Source organism: Myotis myotis, unplaced genomic scaffold (assembly GCF_014108235.1).
Source record: "Myotis myotis isolate mMyoMyo1 unplaced genomic scaffold, mMyoMyo1.p scaffold_m19_p_7, whole genome shotgun sequence".
Taxonomy (NCBI): Eukaryota; Metazoa; Chordata; class Mammalia; order Chiroptera; family Vespertilionidae; genus Myotis; species Myotis myotis.
In genome coordinates this window covers 30,223,117-30,250,328 of record NW_023416379.1, presented here as the reverse complement: position 1 = coordinate 30,250,328, position 27,212 = coordinate 30,223,117, and the positions used below count along the sequence as shown (strand labels likewise).

Genomic DNA, 27,212 nt, shown 5'->3' with positions numbered 1-27,212 from the left:
AGCCAGCATAGCTCAGTGGTTAAGTGTCGACTTATGAACCAGGAGATCATGGCCAGGGTTGTGGACTTGATCCTCAGTATGGGGTGTGCAGGAGGCAGCCAATTAATGATTTTTCTCTCATCATTGATGTTTCTATTTCTCTCTCCCTCTCCCTTCCTCTATGAAATCAATATATATATATATTAAAAAGGAATGAGAGGAAAGAACAGAGAAGGAGAAAATCAGTGCTTAACAGGCATCATTTTCAGTAAGGACCGAAGGAGGCAGGTGTCTGGGAGATAGGCTGTTTCTTCATATTTGCTAATGAGAAGAACACTTCCTGCCTTGGGTAGGGATTTTCTCACTAAGCACACTTCTGGCCTCTTCTCTGCCCCTTTATTCCCTCATTCCCTGGAGAGGTAGAATGAGGAATCTGATCTTTAAATCTGGGGATTACTGGGTGTGCTTAGCTCAGCTACCCTTAACTCCTGATAACAGGTCTGTAGATACTGAGTTCTTTCTATTCTTCCATGTAGGGAGTTGCACTCTGGAAACCACCTTGAATTGTAACTGCTAGTAATTTCCACCTCATTGTGGGGTTCAGTGAACAGCCCCATTTACCTCTTACGCTAAGCTCTATCCTCAACCTCAGCAATTCACATGACACTGTTATTCCTACTAGAGACCTGGTGCACGAATTCATGTACCAGTGGGGTCCCTTGTCCTGGCCTGCAGGATTGGGCCGAAACCGGCTCTCCAACATCCCCAAGGGGTCCTGGATTACAGGCCAGGCTGAGGGACCCCACCGGTGCATGATCGGGGCCAGGGAGGGACTGAAGGAGGGTTCCAGGGCATGTCTGGCCCATCTCGCCATCCCCCAGCAGCAAGCTAACCTACCAGTCAGAGTGCCTAGCCCCTGGTGGTCAGTGCACGTCATAGCGAGCGGCTGAGCGGCCTTAGCATATCATTAGCACATTACACTTTGATTGGTTGAACGGATGACTGGATGACCAGAAACTTAGCATATTAGGCTTTTATTATATAGGATTAGCCATACTTTTGGTTCATATTTGTTCAGAATCCAGCCTTGTTGGGGACCTGCTCAGAAATTCCTAGTGAATAAAGGTAGAAAAAGATGGAGTAGAGAAAATTTCTATGTCCTTGGAGCTGATCAGTGCCAAACAGAACTGTGATCAATGAGACTAATAATAGGCTAAGTAACCTGCCCATGGGGCCACAGCTGATAAGTGGCAAAGCCAGTGTTTAAATCCAGGCAGTCTAGCTCCGGAGTAAAACATTAGAAACACTATCCTCTACCACTTCTCTCTGAGGTATGCTTCCCATATGAGGACCCACTACTGAGAATAATAAACCATTTTATCTTTTATAAATGTCTAATTAATGATGAATATATTCATAAAATTTATTTTGTCCATTTTTTGAAGATAAAAATGAAGACTATATCACTCATTACTTTGAACATATCTAATCTATATGAAAGCAGCGAAAGGTCAATCTAGATATAGATGGAGCCTGCCAGCTGTTATAGGCTCATGATACTGTTATGGGTAATAATATAGTTATAGCCATGTGTACTCCCCCCCCCACTTCCCTTCAGGGCAGTTACTTGAGAACACGAGACTGTGTAGACTCAGTTCTATTTCCAGTGCCTCACTTCCCATTCTGACTCGTTAGTCCTCTGCAATCAGATTTTTGCCTCAATCACAAAATGATCCTGGCAAAGTCACCAAAGCCCTTCTAATTACAGCTGGACTCAGCAGCCCTGACCTTACTCGACTTCTTCAAGCAGCCAGCACTATTAACTAAGCCCTTCTTTCTGAAACTCCCTCCTCTTGGCTCTTGACAATACTCTCCAGGTTCTCTTACTTCCTCAAGGACAGCCACTTCTCAGGTTCTTTTCTGGTTTCCTTTCCTTCCCCTATTCCTTATGCACCTGGGTTTCCTGGGACTGTGCTGCACCCTCTTCCATTGGCATCCTCTTGCCTACTCACAGTGCTTACCTGCCACCTCTGCCTGGATACTCCCCATCCCACCATCTATTTGGCCTACAGTTCTCTTTTAAAGAGGTCTCCACCCAACGGCTACTGGTTATTTGTTTCTAGGTGTTCTGCCAGTGCCTCAACAACATGAATTAAGTAACAAGTCTCCCTGTCTTTAGAACTGTGCTTATCTAATACATCCTCATAATTGTGTGGGAGGGATCATGACAAACTCCAATCTAATTATGTTCAGATTCCATCACCAAAGGAATACAATGTGGTACACACAGGTATTCTACGATTTATGTCTTGCCTCTCTCTCTACCTTTTTCTCTAGCCACAATCTGTCCTCTCTATACCAATGGCAAAATCTATTCTTAGCCAGACTGAACTTTTTAACTACTCCATGAAAACACAATGTTATTTCAAGCTTCCTGCTTAGAAGCCCTTCTCCAGTCCATCTGAGGAATAACTACGCATCTTTCAAGGTTCAACTTAGAAATTTCCTCTTTTATGAAACCTTTGATGACCAACTGAAATGAAAGTAATCACCCCCTCCTTTGGGTCCATCTGAACTTGGACAGAACTGTGAACCCTCTGGGGCAGGGGCCATATCTTATTTATGATTAGCAATGCCTTAAATATAGAAGTAAGTTCTCATTAAATGCTTGAATAAATGCCTAAATCTCCAAAAGCGGGTAAAGGTAATAAAGGTAAAAATAGTTTTAGTTCATCACATTAATAACACATCTTACTGGAATGATCTATCATGATGCAGAAGTCCACTGGAAAAAGTTTATTCTCCCATCTTCTTGTAGAAGATGGGAGAATAAACTTTAAGTTATGCATAAGATAATATTGCAACTAAAGTTTTTAAGGTATTTCTTTCCATGAATCAATGGGCTTAGGCAATAACATCCATGAAATGCCAAAGATTTTTTTGTCTTTAGTTTTCCACTTGGTCTGTTTAAACAGATGTAGTCTTCATTAAGTTTTCCTTTTTAAAGAACTCTTCCTCCAGACTCTCAAAGGTCCAGCACCACATGCACAATTGTCACCAGCACCATTCTTGTGCTTTTTAGCTCATTACACTAGATCAGTGATGGCGAACCTATGACACGCGTGTCAGAGGTGACATGCGAACTCATTTTTTTGGTTGACTTTTCTTTGTTAAATGGCATTTAAATATATAAAATAAACATCAAAAATATAAGTCTTTGTTTTACTATGGTTGCAAATATCAAAAAATTTCTATATGTGACACGGCACCTGAGTTAAGTTAGGGTTTTTCAAAATGCTGACACGCCGAGCTCAAAAGGTTCGCCATCACTGCGCTAGACGTTGGTTTTGCTAGCACCTCAGTGAATGCTTGTCACTGTGTTAACATTCTAAAACTTTTCACTTATTTCTATTTATGGGGACAGAAAGGTGCAACCAAATGGGATTTGGCCAGTTGAAAACTCAATCTTCAACAAGCATAGTACACTGTACAACATTCCATAATCTCCCTCTTATTAAAAATAGTTGGCTGATTCTGACATGATTTTCAATGAGATCTTTATACTGAGGCTTTCATAGCCACGATACATGACCCCCTTCTTTAAGTATAAAATGAAATGCAAATCTTCCTCAATGATCCCCAGAAGAATAAACGCCTTTGGACATCTCTTCAGAAAAAAAAAAACTTTTAAAAATTAATTCACAATAATAATCACTGAAGATTTCTAGTCTTTGTATGCTAGTTTTATGAAATCACTGAGCATCTTTATGTAAAAAAAATAATAATAACTATATTGAACAGGCTTCACATAGATTAAGGACCTATCAGATTATCCTATTCAATCTTCACAGCAATCATACAAATTAAATAGTTATATTTTATGAATTTAAAAACTAAGGCTCAGGGAGACTAAGTGACTTGTTCAAGGTCAATAAGTTAATTTAAAAAGTCAAACTCAAGATCATTTGGTTGACGGTTGTATATTTTTCCATAAATCACACAGTTTCCGAACTCTAAAAGAAACTGATCTAGGTGCACGATCTTGGTCTCCCCCAACATTTGTTTTCGGGTGTTTGCTCAGTTACTGATCACAGTTTCTTCTAAACTCATATGCACCATCTATTAAGTACAATTCTAAAATATTCTTGACTCTCAATAACAATAATACTTGTCACAGAAGTATTTGCCCAAGGTCCTTTCCTAGTCAGCATTCTGGTCCTCAGATTCATCTTTATTTAATTTTACTCTCTGCAAATGCAGACATGAATCATCAATTTTCCATTTTAGTGTCCATAAGCAATATTTAATTTCTATAAAACATCTTCAAATTGGATATACAAATAGCATGATGAGGCAAAACATGTTCATTGCCAAGAGCCCAAAAGGTCTAGATTCAAATCCTGGCTTGGCACTTGTTCGTTCAAATTCTTGGCGAGTTCCTCACACTCATTAAGCCTGTTTCTTCATATTAAGAAAGAATTTTACTATTGACCTTACTAGAATTTTTTGAGTACTGAAAAAAGTAATGTTTGCAAGGATCCTAATAACATAGTACTTGCCTAAGGTAAACAAAAATTATCCGGTGTAGGTAACATTATAATTGGTATCATTAGGTTGAATATATGCAAATATATTGTGAATAATCAAGAACAGATGGCAAAGGGCACGGGACACTGATGGAACTAAAACTAGGACTTTAAAAAATAGTCTTTCATTTAAATCTTAGGGTATTTCTGGGGAAGTAGCTGGTTCTCTGTCTTATATACAAGAGTCATGAAACCCCCTCCCCCATTAGTTGTGTTCTGACATTGATTATTCTGACCTGATGCTAGCAGATTTTGCTTTCAAGTCGTTCCACCTTTGGTTCATATCATCGAGTCGATGTTGAAGCATAGTAGCCTCTTCAGAATTTCCCAGTGCTTTTACCATTTTCTGCCTGTTCCCATCAATACTTTTAAATATGTCATTGTGGGCATCAATTTCCGCCTGGATGTCCTAAAGATAGAAAAGCAGAGATAATGAAAATGTTACGTATTAGTGTCAACATTACTTGGGATTGCTATACAGAGTTTTATCTTATATTTCATAGATGAGGTGTATTTTTTAAAGAAAAATAATTTCATCTTAAATGATAACAAATTCAAGTGTTTGCACAATTCTTTCATTAAAAATAATAATCTTTAAATCTTCAATACCTTGATTCCCAACTTCTTAAAAATAAAATACATTATAATCTTAATTTCATGTATGAGCTAGTCCGATTCAATCAAATTATTTGTCCCCTTTATATATGGGTAAAACTCCCCTCAAAATATGAAGTTTTACAAAGGTTGCTGGATGTTACATCCTTTTAATTGCTGGTTTTCTACAAATTTATTGTTTATTCTTTCAATCTAATAAAGTTTATTTCTACAATTTTTAAAGAACATTTTCATAAAAATGTCCTGTTTAGGAAATAAAAACTAATTGTAAAGTAATATTTCTCATATTAAATAGGTAATATTTTGTTTATTTTTATAAAGTAAATTTTAGTGTAGTTTAAATAAAATAAAAAATTATTATAAATTAATAATAAAAATTTGTTAAGACTTTGAAGAAGCATTTTGTCAATATGGATCAAAAAACCTTAAAACTGTTGAAATTGCCCAGCTGGTGGTTGAGCACTGACTTATGAACCAGGAGGTTACAATTCGATTCCCGGTCAGGGCACATGCCTGGGTTGCAGGCTCAGTCCCCAGTGCGGGGCATGCAGGAAGCAGCCAATCAATGATTCTCTCTCATCATTGATCTTTCTATCCCTCTCTCCCTCTCCCTTCCTCTCTGAAATCAATAAAAATGTAATTTAAAAAATCTGTTGAAATTATGTATCCTAGGAATATTTATGTATAAACACATCTATTACATTGATTGTTTTAAAACTGAAAAAAAAGTGGAAACTATCAAGCACTCCCACTTCTGGGAATAAATCCAGAAGATATGAAAACACTAATTCAAAATTCTATCTGTACCCCTGTGTTCATAGCAACATTATTTACAATAGCCAAGACATGGATAAAACCTGGGTGTCCATCGATGGAGGAATGGATAAACCAGTTGTGAGATATATATGTGGGAATGTTTTCTATCCATAAAAAATGAAGAAATCCTACCATTTGTGACAATATGGATAGACCCTGAAGGCACTCTTCTAAGTGAAAGAAGTCAGACAGAGAAAGACACATACTGTACAATCTCATGTGGAATCTAAAACAAACAAACTCAGAGAAAAATCAGACTTTTTGCCATTACCAAAGGCGAGAGTGGGGAGAGGAGAAATTGGAGGAAGATAGTCAAAGGGTACAAGCTTCCAGTTATAAGATAACTAAGTACTAGGGATGCAATATACAACATGATGACTACAGTTAACATTGTTATATGACATATAGAAAAGTTAAGAGAGTAAATCCTAACAGTTCTCATCACAAAAAGACTTTTTCCTTTTTTTCTTTTCATTTCTTTTTATTGTATCTATATAAGAAGATAGATGTTAGCTTAACTAATTGTGGTAATCACTTCACAATATCTGTAAATCAAACCATGATTCTGTATACCTTAAACTTATACAAAGATGTATGTCAATTATTTCTCAATAAAAATGGAAAAAAGTGGAAACTATTATAACACATTAATGGTGATATAATAATCAAGTTTAAAAATGGAGGATGCAAAACTATATGTTTTGTTAATTTTAAAGTTTGTGTTTAAATCAGCATATGTACTTCTATATCATTGCACACACATACATTTAAAAAACTGTAAGCAATAAGTCAAAATAGTATAATTTCTGTAGAAGAGGATCAATGATGATGTTAGTGTTCATCAAAAGTTAGGAAGAAAATCAACATCCAAAAAGTGATCAAAGAAAAGGAAATCAGCATACATTGTTGTTGTTGTTGTTGTTGTTGTGTGTGTGTGTTTTAATTTAACATTTGATGGCATATTTACTTGGACAAATATATCAACAGCACCTAAAGGCAGAAAACTATCTTAATATGTCTTCTGTATCCTTCACAGTCCCTGAGCCTAAAATGAAAAGATACAAAGAGATAACACATAGGTAGGTAGGTAGATAGATAGATAGATAGATAGATAGATAGATAGATAGATAGACAGATGATAGATAGAAGACAGACAGAAATTATGTATCCTAGGAATATTTATGTATAAACTAACATAAGATGCATAAATGCATGAATGAATGTATGAATAAGTTCATCTTGACTGACTGGCATATCAGCCACTCTAGCCCCACCAAAAAAATCAGATAATTAAAGAATTATAGTGGAATATAGAAATAATTTTGTTTAATCTCTTCATTTAAAAATTTTAACAAGAGAAACTTAAAATTATTTAGAAGCCTGTATTGCAAAGTCCTGCCTAAGCTTTTCGCTGGAAATTTAGAATAACAAGCAATTAATGAATCATGCTCCTTCACAGATCACTGTGCAATGATTCACTGGCGTTTTAAAATCAAGATGCCAGCATGTGAGGCTGTCAGATTATGACCCTGATGTAGCATCAAATGCTAAAGTAAATTAAAGTTTCCAAGAAGTAGGGTTTACTCTCACTGCTCAGCTGGGAGACTTGGTCTAGAAAGACTTACCTCTGTCCCCTGAAAGCCTTTCTGAACATTACACAGCACAAAATGGTTACTGATAATTAGTTATGGGAATGCAATCCACCTAGAAGCACAAAGCAATGTTCTTCCAATCATTTAACATAAGCCAGTCATGTGCACAGAGGGGCCACAGCAAGGCATCCAAGCCATTAAACTAACACTTGAGAGCAGAAGAAGTATTTTAAAGATTCACTTGTGAGGCTTGAAACCTATCTTCAAACAATGTAAACAGGGGTTTAGAATTAAAGGACTAATGTTTTTCTCTAAGTCAAAGCACCATCAAAAGCCTAAAATGCACCATTTCTGAAGAATCTTCCAGAAGACAATTACAAAAGCTCACATCAGCTCACTGATCAACAGTTAGTCTTTCTGAATACAACACCCACTACCCAGGACAAAACAAATTCACAAATAAAGGAAAACATTGATGTACTTGCTCACTTCTTTAATCATTGATATTTTAATACCAATTTTGCCCTTAACTTGACATATCTTTAATGATACAACCCATAGACGTATTATAAGCAAACACTTCATAATGTGTATCACATACATTTTACTTCTTTAAAATGTCCTCTAATCAAGTAGTGGCCCTAATTATGTAAGCAAAACTATTTCTTTAGATTATGATAAAAAGGACTGTTTGAACTCTCCGACAGGCAACAGATTTAGAGAGTACCACCAGGAAGACTTCAACAACTAAATTGGTGCTAGAATGGATTCATCCTCTCTGGGCCTTGTTGACATAATTTTGGTTTATTTTTGCATGGCATATTGACCTAACCCTACATGGACACAGCAATGTTTTCCCTGAAGGAGTCCTGACCCCTTTCCTGAAGGTGAAGAAGTAAGGTCAGCAACAACTCCCCGACTGTATCCCAAGGCGCAGGCTAGATCAACAACGCTAACCACTCAGGGGAAGGAAGTCCACTGTTCCTTGCAGAATAAGACCAGACTTCAGAATCAGTTAGGACTGTTGATCAGGAATCAGCAGGATTATGGCCAGAGTTTTAGGTTTTGAAAACAAGGAATTATAACATTAAAAAAATAGGTATTACCTAAAAAATAATACAACAACCAGATAATATCATCAAGGTTCATTAGTGATATGTAAATATACTTTGAGACAGTTTCTAAGGCTGCCGGTGAGTTATTGCAGTTAATTAGTCAACTTATAATTAAAATTAATTTATTTACTTCAATGAATTATCCAATCAATAATTGATAAGCTACATTTTCTTTCAACAATTAATCTCATGGGTTTTAACCACTCTATTAAGAATTATGAAATTGCCAATTGGTCTGCAGTAGCATTTATTAAGAAATCAATACCAGTAATGTTTTTCCCATTTCCTGTGATTATAAATATATGTTAGACAACAGAGCAGAAAAGAATTTAAATTACTAAGTGGAACAAGCTTACAATTAACTGCACTTTAAAGATAATTTGAACAAGCCAACTTGCAATGACAAATAATCAATAAATAAACAAATGACATTTTAAATTCCAGCATAGCAAACACTGCTATTGACAAAAATATTTTTCACAGCAAGGAGTTCCAAATTCTTGACTCTATACCAATTGTTACTAAAACACACTAAAATACTAGTGAATTAAAATACAGCAGCTTTCCTTCCAAGGTGCACTTTATATATCAGGTCTAATCTGCATACAAACACAAGTTATTAAATGTTTCATGTGGCGAACTATTGCCCCACCTTAATTATTAAAACCGGATAGTATATTCAAAACTGAACAGGCCTGAAAACCTAGTCAAGGATTTTTCATGTTAAATGTTTAAACCTACATTCGTGGGGCACCCGCTCCTCTATGCCTCACCTGTGTAAAGGAGTTCTTATTGCCCAGAAAGCTCTCAATTTCTTCCCCCAACACACACACACACACACACACACACACACACACACACACACACACACACATATAATCTCAGTTATTTCCTTATTTTAAACTCATCTCTTAAGTCCCAGCTTAAATGTAATTTCTTCAGGAAAGACTTCACCACACCCCAATTAAACTGGGGCTACCTGTATTCTTATAACTCCTTCTACTTTGCTAAATCACCTACCTGTACTAAAAAAATTCCTTATTTAATGTCTGAGTCCTCCCACCAGGCTGGAAGCTCAATGAAGGGAAGTCTCCCTGTTCTCCACTCCATCCCTGAACTCAGCCCAGTGCCACTTCACAAATATTTACTAAACACTGAATGAATGAATAAGCCTTGAAATTGGAAACTTACAGTGTCTTCAAGGACACATTTAAATATCACAAGTTGAGCAGTAAAATATAGCTTCAAAGTATAATTTTAAGTTAGTCATCATAAAGGAGGTAAATGCCTTAAAGGAAATTTTGTACTGAGTGGTTTCTTTCTGTGTTGTCACTATGGGAAACATCTTTTCACAAAAAGAGTGATATTCGGATTCAGACACACATGCACACCCTTAAAGAACCACCATTATCATTAATCATCTAGTAGTAGAACCGCATAAATTAATAAAAGGCAACAGTCACTCAAAATGTTACTGAGCTAAAATTGTCCATTACTCTATCTTCTTTGACTACTAAATAAATGGGAATGTACATAATGCCAATGGCTGAAGTATGACAGTATATTAACAGCCACTGAAGCCGTCAGATACTTCCTTTATGAAGTAGTTTCAAGCAGAAACTTAATTCGTTCAAGTGAGATGGCAATAAACCAACTCACAGGCTGGATTTCAGAGAGGCGCCTTGGTGGACCAGCTTTCTGTGTCAAGTCAACTCTTCAACCTGGATACACTGTCCTTTGCTCACCCCTCACCCCTCACCACTTGGTTAGGTGACTAGGACCTGCTTGCTGGCAGGTACATCTTGTCACAAGGTCATCCTCTTCTGGTGAGAAGTTTGTCTCAACCTCCCCTTTAGGACCACTCTGGGTAACACATGGTTCCTATCAATTGGGGTTTCCTGATCCTTGGTGAGCTGTCACCCTGAGGAAACAGCAGAGAACGTTTCCTGACTCCTGGACCTCAAGGACTCCCAGCATTGCCTTTTCTGGTGCTAGGAGATTAAGAATGAGTATCAAGTGCAACCTGCCCTTCCTGTCTATGCTACCAAATCACAATCCATGCGTCACACGTTTTGGGACTAGAGAATTAACTTGGATCTCAATCATGTGCCATATATTCATTTATGAACAAATACCCAATATAAATCACAACACCCCTGGAGTTCTCTAAAATTAAATAATAGCAACCAGAATTTACCTCACAAAGAAACTGCTCTCTAGAAGTTAGGCTGAAGGTCTGCTGTCTGCTGGGGTTTTTGATGATCGTCCAGTCTACAACTTAGCAGATTAACCATCATTGGAAGACCCAACACTATGCCAACCTTGGACCCTAGTTTTCGTAAAGCCTGAAATGGCTTTAAGAATACAGCCAAATTACCTTTATGCTATGACAACCAACAGACTGAAGAATTACAACTGCTGGTATGAAAAGTATGAAATCACTGAGGTTAGAATTCTCTTTGGAAGCAGATCACTAATATAGGAAAAGACAGGACTATTATTCAGCTTCTGAAGGTATCATGTGGCTTTTGTATGACATCAGTGAGCTTGGCCTTTCCCTAGAAATGGCATTACTACTTTCAGAGTGGGGGAAGGCAGGCAGCTGAATTTGGGAGGTGTCAGGCACTGGTAGCCTTCTATAATACCAGCTTTCCTGGCAATGAATCACTGTAGCAAGGGCTAAATGTATGAGACGGCTTTTGTGAAAATACACAAAAGATTTTTTTTAATACTTGAGTTGAAGAAAAATACATTCATGTTTGACAACCTCCTACAAATGAAATATGGCAAAAAGATTAGGTTTCACATAGATTTTCATAACGGCGTCTATCACAAAAATAAACATGTGAGGAGAACTTCAGGCTGTGAATTGCAGCAGGATGGTTGCTCTAAATTGGCTCTTTGTCTCCAAAAAATAAATAAATAAAAATCCCAAATCAAGGCTTTGATAGGAATAAGCCAGAAGACTACTTTCACTGTCAATACGACTAAGAATAAGAAGTATGCAGACATTAAAGCTTCGGGTTTAAAAGAGGAAACAGACTCACAGGACCAGAACTTGTCACTTTGTCAATAAAATGGCCAAAAGGCAGAGGCAGGTTCCTAACCTCTGGTATTTGACCTGGGCTTTTAAGACTACCAGCAGCAATTACAATACAAAAGTCCAACTATTGCCCACAATTACTGCCTCTTGGGGGTTCTCAGTAATGAATTATTCATGTAACATATACCCTATACCTTTTTAGGAAGAAACAGACAAATCCATGCAAACCAAGCTAACAGGCCTCTTTATGGCCATAAAGGTTGTCACCTGCTGTTACCAGCTGCCATAAAGAAGATCCTCTCTCCCTCCTCCACCCCTTTTAAATGGTGAACAGTAGACTGGGAACCATCCTTTGCTCTCAGGAATTTAGGTGCCTAACAGCATATTAAAGCGAGAGGTCAAAGTGCACCCTGTGTTACAGTCTTTCCTTCTACAGTTGGGGTTGTGGGGGGAGAAGGGGGAGGCGGGTGCATCCAACCAGAAGTTGAATTCTTCTTTCTCTATATTCTGCCCGTACACTTTCTACCCTCATGAGGCAGGCAATAACGGCAACTGTTTTGGAAAAGCTTTCAAAGTTTTCAAATGACTTGGTTTTACGCCTTTTCTCCTCTGGCAAGTGTAGTTTGGTAAGAAAAAGCCCACTGATGCCGTCAATGACTCCATACAGTCTTGCTTATATTTGCACTTGCAATGAACACCGAGGATGCGCGGCGAAAACCACTGAGCACATCTTTAACAACGGACAAGTAATTGATTTATGCACGTAGCGAGTCCTGCACCTCCTTTTCCTTTTCTTTAAAGGCTGGAAGTTGAAAGAAGGTAGGTGCTTGGCATCCAAAGCCCAAGGCGGGCAGGAGCCCTGAGCCGCGCACATTGAGGCTTTCTGTTTTGTTTAACTGTAAATGTAAGGTAGCATTTGGCAGGCAGGACTGAATCCCAGCGTGTGCCAAGAACTTTCCTATGGAAAAAAGAACTAAATGCAAAACTAATGATCCCAGCACTCAATCTCCATGGTGCCTGCAAGCACTTTGTGTTTAAAACAGACACATTCAGGAAAAAAGGAAAGAGGTTTAAGATCAGATGCACCATCGTCACTGGCAGGCATCTCCTCCCGACTCTCAGGACTGAATCTTCAGGAAAAAGGGCTGGGCAGGCAGGGCTGGGCCACAGCAGGGAGATAAACCTGAGGGTAAGGAAAACAGAACCCGTGCCTGATGAAGTCAGACTTTGGCATGAAAACCCAGCCAGTGTTGTTGCTGTTCTTTTTCTTTTTTCTCCTCCAAAATAACTTTCAGTTAAATTGCCAGTGTCTTGAGTACAAAAGATCTCTTCTGATGTGGAATTCTGAAACTGACAGGCACAAGGAGAAGCCTCCTGACCAAAGGAAAGAATTGCTAATTTGCTCTTTAGTGGAAACAGGAAAGTTTTTACCAGGCTATCAAACCAAGGATGCCTTAGGAATCACATTAAATCACGAGTCAATAGAATAGATGCCATCTAAATGTAGAGTAAAAACAAAAGGCAAGAAAAGGAAGAATGGAAGAAGCACATTCATGAAGTCGCCTTCTGCATACCTTTTCAAATCTTGTCAGCAGTTCCCGTAAGCTGAAGTTCAGACCAATCATCGTCCAGTAGCCCTTGAAGTTTACATCTTTCCGGCAAACTTCCTTCAGACAACAGCGTTCGATTTCCACACACCGTATCTTTTCTGGCTATACTTTAAAACCCTTTGTAAAATCCTTTACAAGCCTTGCCCTTGAGCTATGGTCCATGAGCAGCAGCAGCTTGCGCTGGGACATGTTAGCCACCCCAGCGAGGGTCCGTTCTTTCATGGACTTCGGAATTCGCAAGGAAAAGACCTGCTTCTACAATTCCTGAGAGCTGTGTTCCACGAGGCTGGCATGCTCTCCTCTTTCTCTGGGAAGCCCAGGATTCCCTTTTGCTCACCTCACTAATGACCTGCAGCCCACAACTGGTCTCTCCTGGGCCCCAAGCTTAGAATTTGGTCTCAATTACACACAGCAAAAAGAAGCTATATCCTGGAAACTTGCATGAGAGAAGGCAGGAAAAAAAAAAAGAGAGAGAGAGAGCGCCAAGTATTACCAACTTCCTCCATTCAGACTGGTTTCAGAAAGAAAAAGAAAAAAAAATCCTGGGTAAAGAGCCAGTTTTCGAAGAGCATGTCTTATGTAGAGTTCCAGCAGCAAGGAGTGTACTCTTGTCTGAAGAAACACCCAAACACGGGACAAGAGGCCACCGGTTTGCACTCTCCCAGACACCGGCAGCCTGCGTTGCTATGGTAACCACCAAGCTAGTTTCAGTCCGTTTCCCTAGGTCAGGCTATGCCTAAGGGATGCTGTCAGTGCAACAAAACCACGCAGATGGTAAGTTGTTCTATCTGTCCGGAGAAAAGTTTCAGCAGTGGCTCTCATGACCGGGAATCATTTGCAGAGTTTGTGGCAGGGGAGCGAGGGCAGCCAGCTCCAACAGCATCCCTGGCCGATCTGACAGCGGTGGGGTAATCCACTGCTCTTTCCAGCAGTTGTTTATTATTTTAATCAGCATCCTCCCTTCCACCACCCCTCACACAGTTTGAAGTGAAGCGCACTCCCACTTCCTGTAGGCCTCCCTGCCCCAAAATGCAGGACTTGCTCTCAAATGGTGTGGATCCTGAGTGGATCCCAGGATTCATATTCCAATTTGGAGCCCACCCAGGAAAACAAAAGGGGGTAGGTGTACAAGACAATACAAGGCACAAAACAAAATATGAGTGATCATTTGGGTTATTTCTGAAAAGGTTTTAACAGTACAATGATGGGGAAAATAAAGGAAAGTCCCTTTGATCTCATTGATGACTCTAAGCCATTCAGACTTGTTTTCATGTGGGGAATTCACTTGTTTGTGAAATAAAATGTAAGTGAAACTACTCCAAATGTGAGTAATCGCCAGTTACTTTTAAATTGTTAAGTTATTACTGGTTCCCAGAGAAACACTGTCTCCCACAAAGTTGTGTAATTGCTTTAAAGGAAAATGTTCAATCCAAATGATATATTCTTTGGACATCATGGGTTACATAGCTACTTAGTATACCAATAAAAGGTTAAGTGCAACAGATGTGTCCATATGAAACGTATTTCTCTAGCTGTGTGCAGTTTTGTTATAAACATATAATGCTTTTAAAAGTGACACCATCACAAATGGAAAGTTAATCTTAATATAAACAAGTTTACTCTGCATCAGGGCATAGAGCAAAAAAATTAGAATATGTATCTCCTAAAAGGCTATTTGAAGTACTCAAATATCAAAATTGTTAACATTCATTTAATCATATACAGATAGAGTTTCCACTAGCAAAGAAGAGAACCTGCCAGGGAACGTATACAATAATAATTACTACTTTTTGGATTTGCACACCATTTTCCTTTCCATTTCATTCCCAACTTATTTTCGTATCACTGTTTAAATAGCATGTGTTTTACATATGCGGATCTATCCAAAATTTAACAAGCTTTTAAAATATTTTCATCATTTATTCATAAAACTCAACATGTCCCCAGGGGCACATGGCTTTATGAGAGTTCTAGCAGAACGCGTTCCACCTCCAAGTGCCCAATTCAGATTTATACACAGACGCTGTTAACTTCAAAAACAAGTGTTGTAAATGAATGATAACCCAGAAATTTATAAGTAAAAACAATCTGTGCACTTTGGGTTCACAACAACAACAACAAAAAAGACATTGACATCAGCATGAAGACCAATCCTCAGAAAGGAGAGAAGAAACACAGAGAAACTGACCAGGCTCACCCAGTCAGTGAGGGCTCTGGGGCCACATGCTGAGAGATCTTTCAGCAGCAACAAATAAACTCTTTACATAAATACAAAACAGAAGGAACCACCAGCACCAGCCCCACCACAAAAAAAAATAATAAATAAATAAATAAATAAATAAAGGAGAGAGAGGAAAAGAACAATCTTTCTCAGCTGGGCAAACTTCCAGCTACCACCCAGGGTGCTGAATGACTGTGATCTGAGACTTGTGCAAACACGCAATCCCCTCTGCACGTATCCGAAGACTGAATTAAACAAAAACTGTGAAACAACAGAGACTACTACCCTAGTCTTTCTCTAAAGTAGACTCTTAGGTTTAAAGGGTTCTGACATCAAGATAAGAACAATATGTCATTATTAGAGCTGCTAATAGCTTGTAACCTGATACAAGGCTGACCTTTGGAGGGAGTCTTCCCAAAAGATAAGAGCAAGAGAATTTTTATCACATGATAGGTACACGTGTTCTAGATGGGACAAAAACAAGATAAGGAAAGAGTGGAGGAGTATGTGGTCACATGGAACACTAGAGTGGAGTCTCCAGAAGTCACTGTCCCTGTACCAACTACCAGCTTCTCTGACATCCTGGGCAAATGCCCCATGCCCATTTCTCAGAACTGACATCCTCAGCTCAGGCAGAAAAAAAGAACACAAAATAAAGCTTCCTTACTTACAGTTATAAAATATCAAGAACTAAGATACTGATGAACCTAGAAATGATGCACACTCTTTAGGAGGAAAGTTGGGGGGGGTTGGAGGAGCTTTACTTAGTGGATCTTTATGGAACCGTCCAAAAATTTGTTTTTAGTTCTCACCTAATTTGAATTGCAGGGTAACTATACTCTCAATAAAACACTGGAAAGCAACTAAAATGTGATTTTTAAAGTGTCAAAGACAAATAGATTATTTATGTAAAAATCCAAAGATATGCTACAAAATTCCATTAGCTAAATATTTATGTATTATTCTAAATTACTGTGCTCCTTGATGACTGAGTGACTTATTACAAATGAGACTTATAAAATGTAACTGTGAATTTAATAACTGAGCTCATTCTACCATGTATTTGTGTTTGATACCTATAACTAACTCTGTATACAAAATATCATCTTGGTAATATATTTTACATCTCCATAGCCTCTTCTTTTTTTAACCAAACACCTCTTTGATACATTATCTCCTATAATCATTAAAACAAACAAACAAACAAACAAACAACAAAAAAATAGAGGCTTCCAGTGAAAGCAATACATCACCAGAGAGACAATAAGCTGAATGATACAATTTGAAGGAGTTTACATTTGCAAGTCCACACTAGTGTGTGAATAAATAAATTAGGCACTAATCTTCAAGAGATGGGATAAATATAATCCCTACAAGAGATCCTAACATAATCCCTACAACACTGAGTATCCTGAAATTCTCTAGTGAAATACAGTCATCCGTGTCTCAAACACAGACACCTAGATCCACAAGACAGCGAAGGTTACAGAACCACCAAACAGCACAGAAAAACTCAACAATGGAATCAATGAAATCTAAATCTAAATGACATAATAAAAACCACACTCCATGTCCCGAATGAAGAGAGCTATATATCCATATGGCTTTGGCATAAACTTTCAAAAGCTAGGCTACTTTTAAAACTGCTTATGATTAAAAACTATATAAAACAATTAAAATAAATAAATAAATAAATACTATATTTCATCTACTTGGCTTAAAATGGCTTACTTATTTAGCAATTTCATTGAGGCAACAGAACATTAATTTAGGGTTCACTCAAATACAAGCAAAAAGAGCCGTCTAAATGCTCTGTTGAAAGATAATCTATGTCTCACCCATATGGTGGATCTTAGAGTACCCTTCCTGCTACTCAAATTTTTTAAAGCTATAAAGATAAAGTATGTTTTCTATGGAAAACCAAACAGCTTCCTCTTTATCTTGGTCCATATGAATAAAAGAAAAGAAAAGAGAAAATGAGAGAAGAAAAGTAAAAACTTGTAGGGGACCTCTAAGGCGAAGCATATGGAGGTCACTAGGTGATTACAAATAAATTGGTACATCATGGCTTTATTCACAATGAAGCGCTTCAGGCATGGGTAGAAAAATTTACTGGTTATAATCCCATTCTGACTCCAGGGAAGATCCAGGCTATGATGGCTTTAAGAGGAATATACACAATTCTCCTTTTCATACTGTTTCTAAATCAGCATTTATAATTCAAAAATAAAATAGCTTCAAGACCCTAGTCATGATCTGCAGTTTCAAATTCATTGCCTACTGCCACTGTGGTTCTGTTAAGGGAGACTACTCAATACATTGCAGCTTTCTAGTTAACATCAGCTAGCAACCAAGTCTGTCAGCTGGTAGCTATTTAAAGTAATATACAGCCCTAAAGGGCAGAAGGTTCAATCTGAAATGGAGGCCTGAGCCCCCTGATGAAAGGCGGAACTCTCCTTTTATCCCAGGAAGCTCAGATAATATGCTTTGGACACAAAGAATTATTTTTAAAGTTCATCTCTTCAATAATGTCATCTAGTTTGATAACTATACAGGTGGCAGTTGGGAAATAGAAATTATAACTCATATGGAAAAAAATTCAGCACTTTCTAAATTTCCAAAATCTGTAGCCAGAAGATTCTAACCAGACATATTAAAGGCACAAAGAGCTTTTTCTTCTAAAGGGCGTGGATAGGTGGGGTGAGGACTGAGGAAGAGAAACCCCAGTTGATCTGCTTCTGAATTAGCCAACCAGGTGCAGGGGTCAGCGTTCAGCAACCTTCTAAATATTTAATGATTCAGAGAGCACTTTATTAGGCGACTAAAAATACGGCCAAGACAAGTTAATGTTTCAAAACCATATCCTTCCTAAGAAATATGCAGCATGAGACAAGAGTGAAACCATCTCAGACAGCCAAGCCTCACAATTCCAGATGTCTACTGATGGCTCGAGCCTGTGGGGTGCGCACAGGGCTTTGGAGAAGTTTCTTAGGTTTCTAAAGGATTGCTCCAACTTTCCTCAGAACCCAGATTTAGAGAAATTAAAGCCAAAATTAAATTACAAATTGTAATAACAACAACAAACATGTCAAGAAAAAGCAAAATTGAAGGTGCTGTTTTTCACTCACAAGTAAAAAATAAAATAAAAAAATGGTACTCTCCTGGAGGGCATTATTGCTGTAATCTATAAACCCAGAGGAAATTCACTAACTCCATGAGAGCAGCCATGCTTCTGTGTGTAATGCCAGCTTTCCTGATGCTTGCCGGCCAACCCATTCAGAGCTGACTTACTGCTTCAATTCTGACCCATGCTCCTGCCATCGGCCTGCTTAGCATCCAAATTGGAATTCTCTGCAAAATCACAGCCTAACCTTCTTCCCCACCTTAATGATGGCTCATCTTCACTAATCTCATCAATAACCAGTCAACATACTTACACAGGAACCACTTATATTTAACAAATGTGGCTCCCCAAAAGTCATAGACCATTGTAACTCTTTTTTCCTTAAGCATCTTTACTTATATATACTTTCTGTACCTTTATCTCACTTCTCTCGTTTGTTTATTCTGAGCAATAGGTTCTGTGATGACTCTGTTTCTTTCCGAAAAGTTTTGAATAAAGTATTCTCTAGACAGTGAACCCAGACAATGTATTGTGCAGGACATAACAAAATCAATAGGCTGATTACAGAGGGAAGAATGCCTAGGATTGACAGAATTAAGTCAAGCCATTATATTTTCTGGAGATTATGAGAAGCAGCAGAGTTGACTTTTAAAAATCCGCCAAATTTTGGGATAGAAATAATTTAGCAATATTCACCAAACATTAAAATTCATATAACTTTTGCGTTAGAAATTCTATGCCTAGGAATTTAATTTGCAAAGATTTGTACAAACATAGGGACAAAGATGCTCAATAAGTTCTATTTGACAGAGCAAAAAGCTGAAAAGAATCTAAATGTCCATTAATAGGTAAGTATGTAAATAAATTATAGCAGATTCCCACAGTAGAATGCTGTTCAGCTATGGAAAAGAGGGAGAAGGTGGCTATATCCTGATAAGAAGTAATCTCTAATATGTATGTATGTATGTATGTATGTATGTGTGTGCCCAAAAGGGGGATATTAACATAGATGCATATACAGGATGCAAATAATATTTCTGGAGAGATATGTAAGAAGATAAAGGTGGTTATGCCTGCGAGAAGCACTGGAGATCTCTGTGTCTAGAATGGGACACTTTAAGTCTTTTATACTGTGTGAAAATTTTATCACAGGTACATGGTACATACCGTATTCCACACAAAATTAAATCAATTAATAGATGGAAAATTCTCAAGTAAAAACACACTTATCTTTCTAGGTAGATATCTATTCCCCAAAATGGTGGCATCATTAGATTTGAGGTAAGTACCACCAGAGACAATCATTTTTGTCTCTGAAAGACTCAGAAGTTTTGAAGTGCCAGATGGTCTGACATTCCAATAAATCAGCCCTCAACAGAAACACGCCTTCGGCACAGTGGGCTGGTCAATGGTAAACTTTTCCAAAGGAGACAGGGACAAAGCCTTTTTGTTCCCAAAAGTTACTCTATAACTAGTCACTCCAATTTATTTAAATAATAACTCTGTGTCTAAATAGGCAATATATAATTTAAGTCATTCTCATTCTAAGGAAGCCAATACTGCTATTTTCATCTAATACTGTGACATTAAATGGCATGAATTTTTTTTTTTTTGCAATGTTTATAAAATTAGTACACACATACAGAAAAGAAGAATATCTAGCCTGATTTTGTCAAGCAATTGAAGTGTGGCCTCCTCACTCAAGATGGGCTAAGTGAGCTGGCAGAGGGAGAGTACCAGGGTCTACTCAACAGCACTTCTGTTCATGGGACTAAGTCACAGTAGTGAGAGAGAAAACACCTTGGACCTTGTCCTGCTTGTCATGGCTGCAGAAGGCATGCTTGATGTGCTATGAAGGTTACTCCAACAAAATACTGAAGGAGATGTACCACTACAGGGGAAACAACCACCAGACACCAAGATTGGGTACATTCTTATTTAGGACTAAATCGAATAGTAGAAGGAGTTTTATACTAAATCTTGTAAACCAAGAAACTTAAACCTAGATATTGTTCTGGCAGATGTTTGTTTGTGTGTGTGTGTTTTATTTTGCTTTTATTTCAGAGAGGAAGGGAGATGGAAAGAGATAGAAACATCACTGATGAGAGAGAATCATTGATTGGCTGCCTCCTGCATGCCCTACACTGGGGATGGAGCCTTGCAACCCTGGCATGTGCCTTGACCGGGAATCGAACCGAGACCTTCTGGTTCACAGGTCAACACTCAACCACGGAGCCACGCCGGCTGGGCCAGATGTTTCAATTTTAAAATTAGAATATGGGAAAGCTGTAGTAATAGAGCTTTTAAAAAAGACCAAATCTAGTATTTATGCATATAAAATCAGTACTGACATCAAAATCATAACCTTGGGAGGCTACATACAAGTGATACTACTATTGCACAAAACCTTTTTGGAATATTATTTCAGAGATATCTTTATAATTAACTAAAGATCCATATAATAATATTGATCCTTTTTTCAATTATATTGCCACTTTTACCAAAATTATTAACACCCATCTTGATCATTAAACTTAACGACTGTTAGTGATGTGTACATTAGTAAGTCTAATTAACTATCATTAATAAGTGGATTCAAAGCACAGTGCATGTTATTAAGGATGCTACTGACTCATAATATTAAAAAATATGAAACTAACTTAGAAAACTTAAGTGCAACCTAAATGTTGCTACAAAATATTTTGAAGCATAATATTCTTTGACTCATTCTACCCCATCTCTATTCCCACTGTTAGAGCTATATTGGTGGTTCCTTTTTAGCTGTGGCACTTTTTTAAAATGCCTCTTTATTATCTTACAGCCAATAGTACAAATTCTTATAGAAAAGATTATAGCTCAGAATGTTAAGAATTTAATCATTAAAATATAATGTTCTCATTAGAAATTATGAATCAGATCATACTACTATTATAATAAGCAGAAATATTAAGAAAACATACACTTGCTTCTCCAAGAAAAATCAAGGTCCAGACTATTATAATAGTCTGAAAAGCTATATAAAACCTGTTCAATCATATGAGAAAGTAATAACTGATATTATATAAGAACTAGATTACTTATTTATATTATTACATCCAGCTCGGTTATATCTTTGATGGGATAAATAAGAAAGAATAATATTCTTAGAGTCAAAGGACCTGGGTTGTGATTACATCTATATCAGTTATCTAACTGCTTGACCCAGAAAAAGACACTTGAACCCTTGTCTGATTATTTTCACCACACTGTTCATAACATGTTCTTTGTTTACACTGGCTATCATTAGCAATAAGATTTTTAAAATATAAATAAATTATTGCAAAGTTCATCACTGATCATTAATTATTAAAAAGCAACATTATATAACAAAATATCCATCACATTAGTGAAGAGGTTCCTGAATTGCAATCCTCTTTCTATTTTGTTCACTGATGTACCCCAGAGATTACAGTAGTCCCTGATGCATAGCAGACAACCAACAAATAGTAATTAAATTCCTGAATCAATGTCCTGTAGATGATCTCTACATTCAACCAGGAATCACCATTAAATACACCTAATTACCAGCTGTTTACATATCAAAATCTCTTAATATTTTTGATACTCTCTTACTTCAGTCCTCTCACTGACCTCCTAACAAAATTACTCAAGCCATCCTTCTTGACTTCTCTTTCTATCCTCTAATTATCTTCTATATCCCATTAGCATGACAAACCAAAATAAATTCTTCTCAAAAACGACTTTAATAAAAAAAGTTACTTAGTTTATGTCACCCCGTTTCCTCATCTATAAAACTAAGTAGATTAATAGCTAATTCAAAACTAAATTAACTACAATTCTGTTACTTTATTTATTTTTTTTAGCTTTTAAAATTTTATTAAATTTATTGGGTAATCATCGTATATGGCATTGTGTGCCAACCATCCGAAGTCAAATCTTGTGCCGTCAGCATATATTTGACCAACTATGATAGATTCTTTCAGAACACCTATACATTTACATCTGGCAAGCTGTGTTTGGGCCATACAAAGCACTTATTAATAATAATAAAATTCATCCCCTTACAGCTTTTACATTTGAAAGTTCTTAATACATTATATCAGCCCCTCTGCCTTTCCTTCAGGGCTCTCCACATCCCAACCCAAAATATATCTAAACTAAATGCAGTGTAGCCCTATTCAATCAAACTTTCTCCGATGATGGAAATGGTGTTCACCTTTGATGTCCAATAGAGTGGTATGGCTATTGGATGCTTGAAAAGGGGCTAGTATGACTGAGAAACTAAACTGCGGTTTGTTTAATTTAATCAATTTAAATGTAAATGCAGATAGTCACATGTGGCTAGTAGCCTTGCTACACATCCAGGCATGATTTCCTTACAATATTCTGAAGGATATGGTTTTCTAACTTTTTCCAATATACACTCTACTGTATTTTTTCTCCATTGATAGAATTCTTTTCTCTCAAGTAATAGCCCCTTTTTTCTATGCATTCAAATTTCATCCAGCCATTGAGGTACCATTTAATTTCCACCCTCTACTAAAAGCCTCATAGGACAACTTCTATTCAACAATTTCCTATCCACACTGGTCATCTCCCTTACGCTGCATAACGATCCTGTACTTTACTTTCATGTTGCCTAGCTTGTTTACAGGTTGTTTTGCCAATTTGTTTAACCTTCCCTTTAACCCCACTCAACAGTGAGCTTTTCAAGAGAAAGAAAAGAAGTTGAATTCATTTGTCCCTCAAATGACCCGAAGAATGATAAACATACAACCACTGCTCAATATTTTTTCACTGGCAAGAATAAAACAATTAGAAAGTATTAAAAATTTACATCCTTAATGTAATTTTACCATTTTAAAAAAGCTATGATCTTGGCAGACACCTAATTAATTTACAAAGTTACCGGAATAATCAATCTAATTAAACTTTCCAGCAAAAAAAAATTCTAGGGGTTATTTTATTCATCTTTCCATTTCCTGAAAGGATCCCAAGTTATTCTAAAGGTTTTGCACTTATCTGACCATACATTTCTCCAAAGAAAGAAAAGTTTCAGTCCTTCGTCTATAAACCACTCAAGCTTAACTTGACAGAAAAAGTTAATTTAAATGTATTTAAGAATTACACTTTAAATTTTAAAAGAAAGTGCTGCCCTCTTGTGAAATGAGGTAGAAGATTTTTCATTTCACTGTCAGTTGAGTAAATATTGCAAAGGGATTAAAAGTTAAAATTTAGCCAAACCGGTTTGGCTCAGAGAATAGAGCGTTGGCCTGTGGACTGAAGGGTCCCAGGTTCAATTCTGGTCAAGGGCATGTACCTTGGTTGCAGGCACATCCCCAGTAGGAGGTGTGCAGGAGGCAGCTGGTCGATGTTTCTCTCTCATCGATGTTTCTCTCTATCTCTCTCCCTTTCTCTCTGTAAAAAATCAATAAAATATTTTTTTTTTAAAAAGTTAAAATTTAACATTAAAACTAAATAGAGTTTATCTCACAGTTGTATGTGTTTCCCCCGAGGTCTCTCCCTCATGCTCTTGGTTAATTTTCCAACCAAGTGAAGAATGGATCATCAGGACAAACTGTTCACAACTGTACTATGCCTAAAAAAATAATGAATGACTGGAATATGTTCATTATAATAGAAATAGAAGATTTTCTTTTTTGAATACTGTGTTACTGAGGAGATAATGGGAGCAAGGCCATTGAAGAAGCAGATGAGTCAATGACAGACAACATGGGAAGTCACAAGTTAACTCACTTTCTGACCTTGGGCAAGAGTTTAACTACCTGCAATCAACTTATTTATATATAAAGTGAGTATTTTAATAATACCACAAACTACATAGATTGTGTTGAGATTCAGTGAAACAGAAGAGGTAAAATAATTAGTATAATCATTGTCATGTGATAAGTGCTTATTAAAGATTACTGAACCAATAGTAATAATAGTCCCATAAATAAGATTACATTCATACAGGCATTTAAACAATCTCTCAGAAAGTCTAACAATTGCAGTATGTGCTGTCTTTTTATGGGCATCTATTATGTGGCACAGGTACGAGGTACCATGGAAAAAGACATAAAAGTATTTACTTTCAAGAAGCTTACATTCTGAACTAACCATAAAAATACATGAAGAAAAAAAAAATTCTATAATCTCCTGAAGAATGAATGTTAGCAGATTTACAATTCACAGAAATGATGACTATAAGTCCAGTAGGCTTTAAGAATCCCATTAAACATCAGTTTACTTGAATGACAAATAGTAGGTTACCTCAATTCCAAGGATACCACAAATGAGACACACACACACACACACACACACACACACAAATTTAGTGTTAACCAATAGTGTGTCCTCTCTTTCCATAGACTCTTCCTTCTTAGAATGAGCTTTCCCTCCAGTCCTCTCCCCTGGGATCAGAATAGAAGGAGGAGAAGTTGGCTGAATCCAGTACAGCAAGAATAGACTAAACTATCCTGACTATTTCTCTAATTATCAAACATAAGTAATTCACAAACTAGGTTTCATTTACCCACCACATTGAGACATATGTAAATAGCCACTATTTACATATGAATATTAGGAACAGGTATGCCTATAATTGAAAGTGTTTAAAATTTAGAATGCTCTTTGATTCAATCCTCTGCATTCTAAGGGAGTTGTCCATTTGAAGTAATCTTCAGGAAATTCTTTTGTAATGTAGAAGATCTTTTGTCAAATTAAAAGCTACCACCAATATATATTTTTAGCAATTTGAATTTTTATGCATAAGAGGTTTTCCTAACTTTCAAAAACATCCATTTCCTTGATTGAAATTATAATGTAGAGTAAAGAAATGTCTGGATAATGAGGTGAAAAAGTGCCTTAAGGAAGTGTATAAATGTTATATTTAGTAACATAATACATTTTGGTACAGCTTCCTTTAAAAAATATCTTTTTAGAAAACCTATAAAATGCAGGAATGACAATCATGCTGTTCCATTATTCTAATTAGTTGTCTTTCGGTTCAAATAGCAGACAGCCACAGAGGAACCTAGTAACATTTTGGGGAGCTGAGAAAAAAGTTCCCCAATTAAATGTTAAGAAAAGAATATTATCGTGCACACAATTTATAACATTTTAAATTAAATAATCCTTTCATTTTACTGGGCTTAGGCAAAAGAAATATTGACTCATCATACACATAAGGGAATTCTTCCAACAAATAAATGAAGGTTAAAAAAGTGGGAAAAGATATGCCTCAGTAACTTTTCATGCTGAACAGAACTACATTACACTGTAACCACTAATTTTCTTAATCTTGTAGAGGGGGTGGAAGGTTGACAAAGTGAACTATTAAGTACACTGAAATAGAAGTCATTGACCTAAGTCTTGTTACCACTTATATCGTCAGATAAAACAAATCTGTTCAATGACCCACACTAAGATCAACCAGAAAACGTTTTCAAGTTCACAGAATAAGAGAAATGGTCCCCCACAGTGTGTGCTAAATAATCAGTTTTCAGTAGAGGTGTGTTGATTCAATATGATGGACCAATGAACGCCATTTTGACATAAATTTTTATAAAGAGGTAATTTCTCCCTCCTCCCCTCACTAGCAGTGACCGTTCCTGTGGCATCCTCCCAATTTCTGGCCAAGTCAGAACCATGCTCTGCAGTAGCTCAGAACACTCACAGCTTCCTACATGTCACCTGCCTCTTCTCCAGCCCCCTTTCTTTGCTACCCTTAAACTCCAACAGCTCCTCTGTTCAGCACACATTTTGTAATCAACAAGTTTAAGGCTGCTTTCTCTGGCTCATTTTATTTTGTTTCCTATTTTTATATATTTCCTCTAAACCTTCAAATTCTGACTCCAGTTATTAATCAAAGAGCCAGGGTCAACCGACCTTGTAGACATGTATTAAGTGTCTTGTTAATTTTATAAGGCACCATTCTACAACATAGATCACATTTCCATCATTTACCTACATTTTTGTATTTTTTCTTTATTTTTCAAATTGACCTAGAAGCAAAGGCCAAGAAGAATACAACAGCTATCTTTGGAGCCATTAAATTTAAATATATCTTCAAAACAAAATATTTTATAACTAAACTAGAGGCCTGGTGCACAAATTCATGCATGGGTGGGATCTGGCTGGCCCGCCCCGATAGAGGACGATCAGGCTGGGCCAGCCAGGGTTAGGGGATGCGGGAGGTTGGCCAGCCAGCTCTTCCCCTGATCGGGGTGTGAGGGGGCCGATCAGGGGCTGGGCTGAGTGGGGGAAGGGGCTGCAGGCAGTTGGCCGGCTGGTGCTGCCCCCTGGTCAAACTCCTGGTCGAGGGGACAATTTGCATCTTAGCCTTTTATTATATAGACTAGTGGTCCGGTGCATGAAATTCATGCACATTAAAAGGGAATTAATTAGGGAAAATATTTTAATATTGCTATTTGCCCTTCCTCTATAATAGAAGTGTCAGAGATGAAAGAAAATTAGTAAAATGTATGTGAAAATCTTCCTCCTATCAGA

The 27,212-nt window shown here is 37.2% G+C and overlaps 1 protein-coding gene across 11 annotated transcripts in view; it reads right to left on the bottom strand.

Moving 5' to 3' along the window:
* Window positions 1–27,212, bottom strand: part of UTRN (utrophin) — a 443,932-nt gene that overhangs the window by 131,685 nt on the left and 285,035 nt on the right. For 9 of the 11 annotated variants that reach the window (XM_036316081.1, XM_036316083.1, XM_036316082.1 and 6 more), the window contains one exon: window positions 4,802–4,974. In XM_036316081.1, coding sequence (XP_036171974.1) covers window positions 4,802–4,974 — 173 coding nt within the window. Of the gene's footprint in view, window positions 1–4,801; window positions 4,975–13,320; window positions 13,495–27,212 lie in introns of those variants that run through there. The other 2 variants (XM_036316089.1, XM_036316087.1) reach the window with 2 other exon arrangements.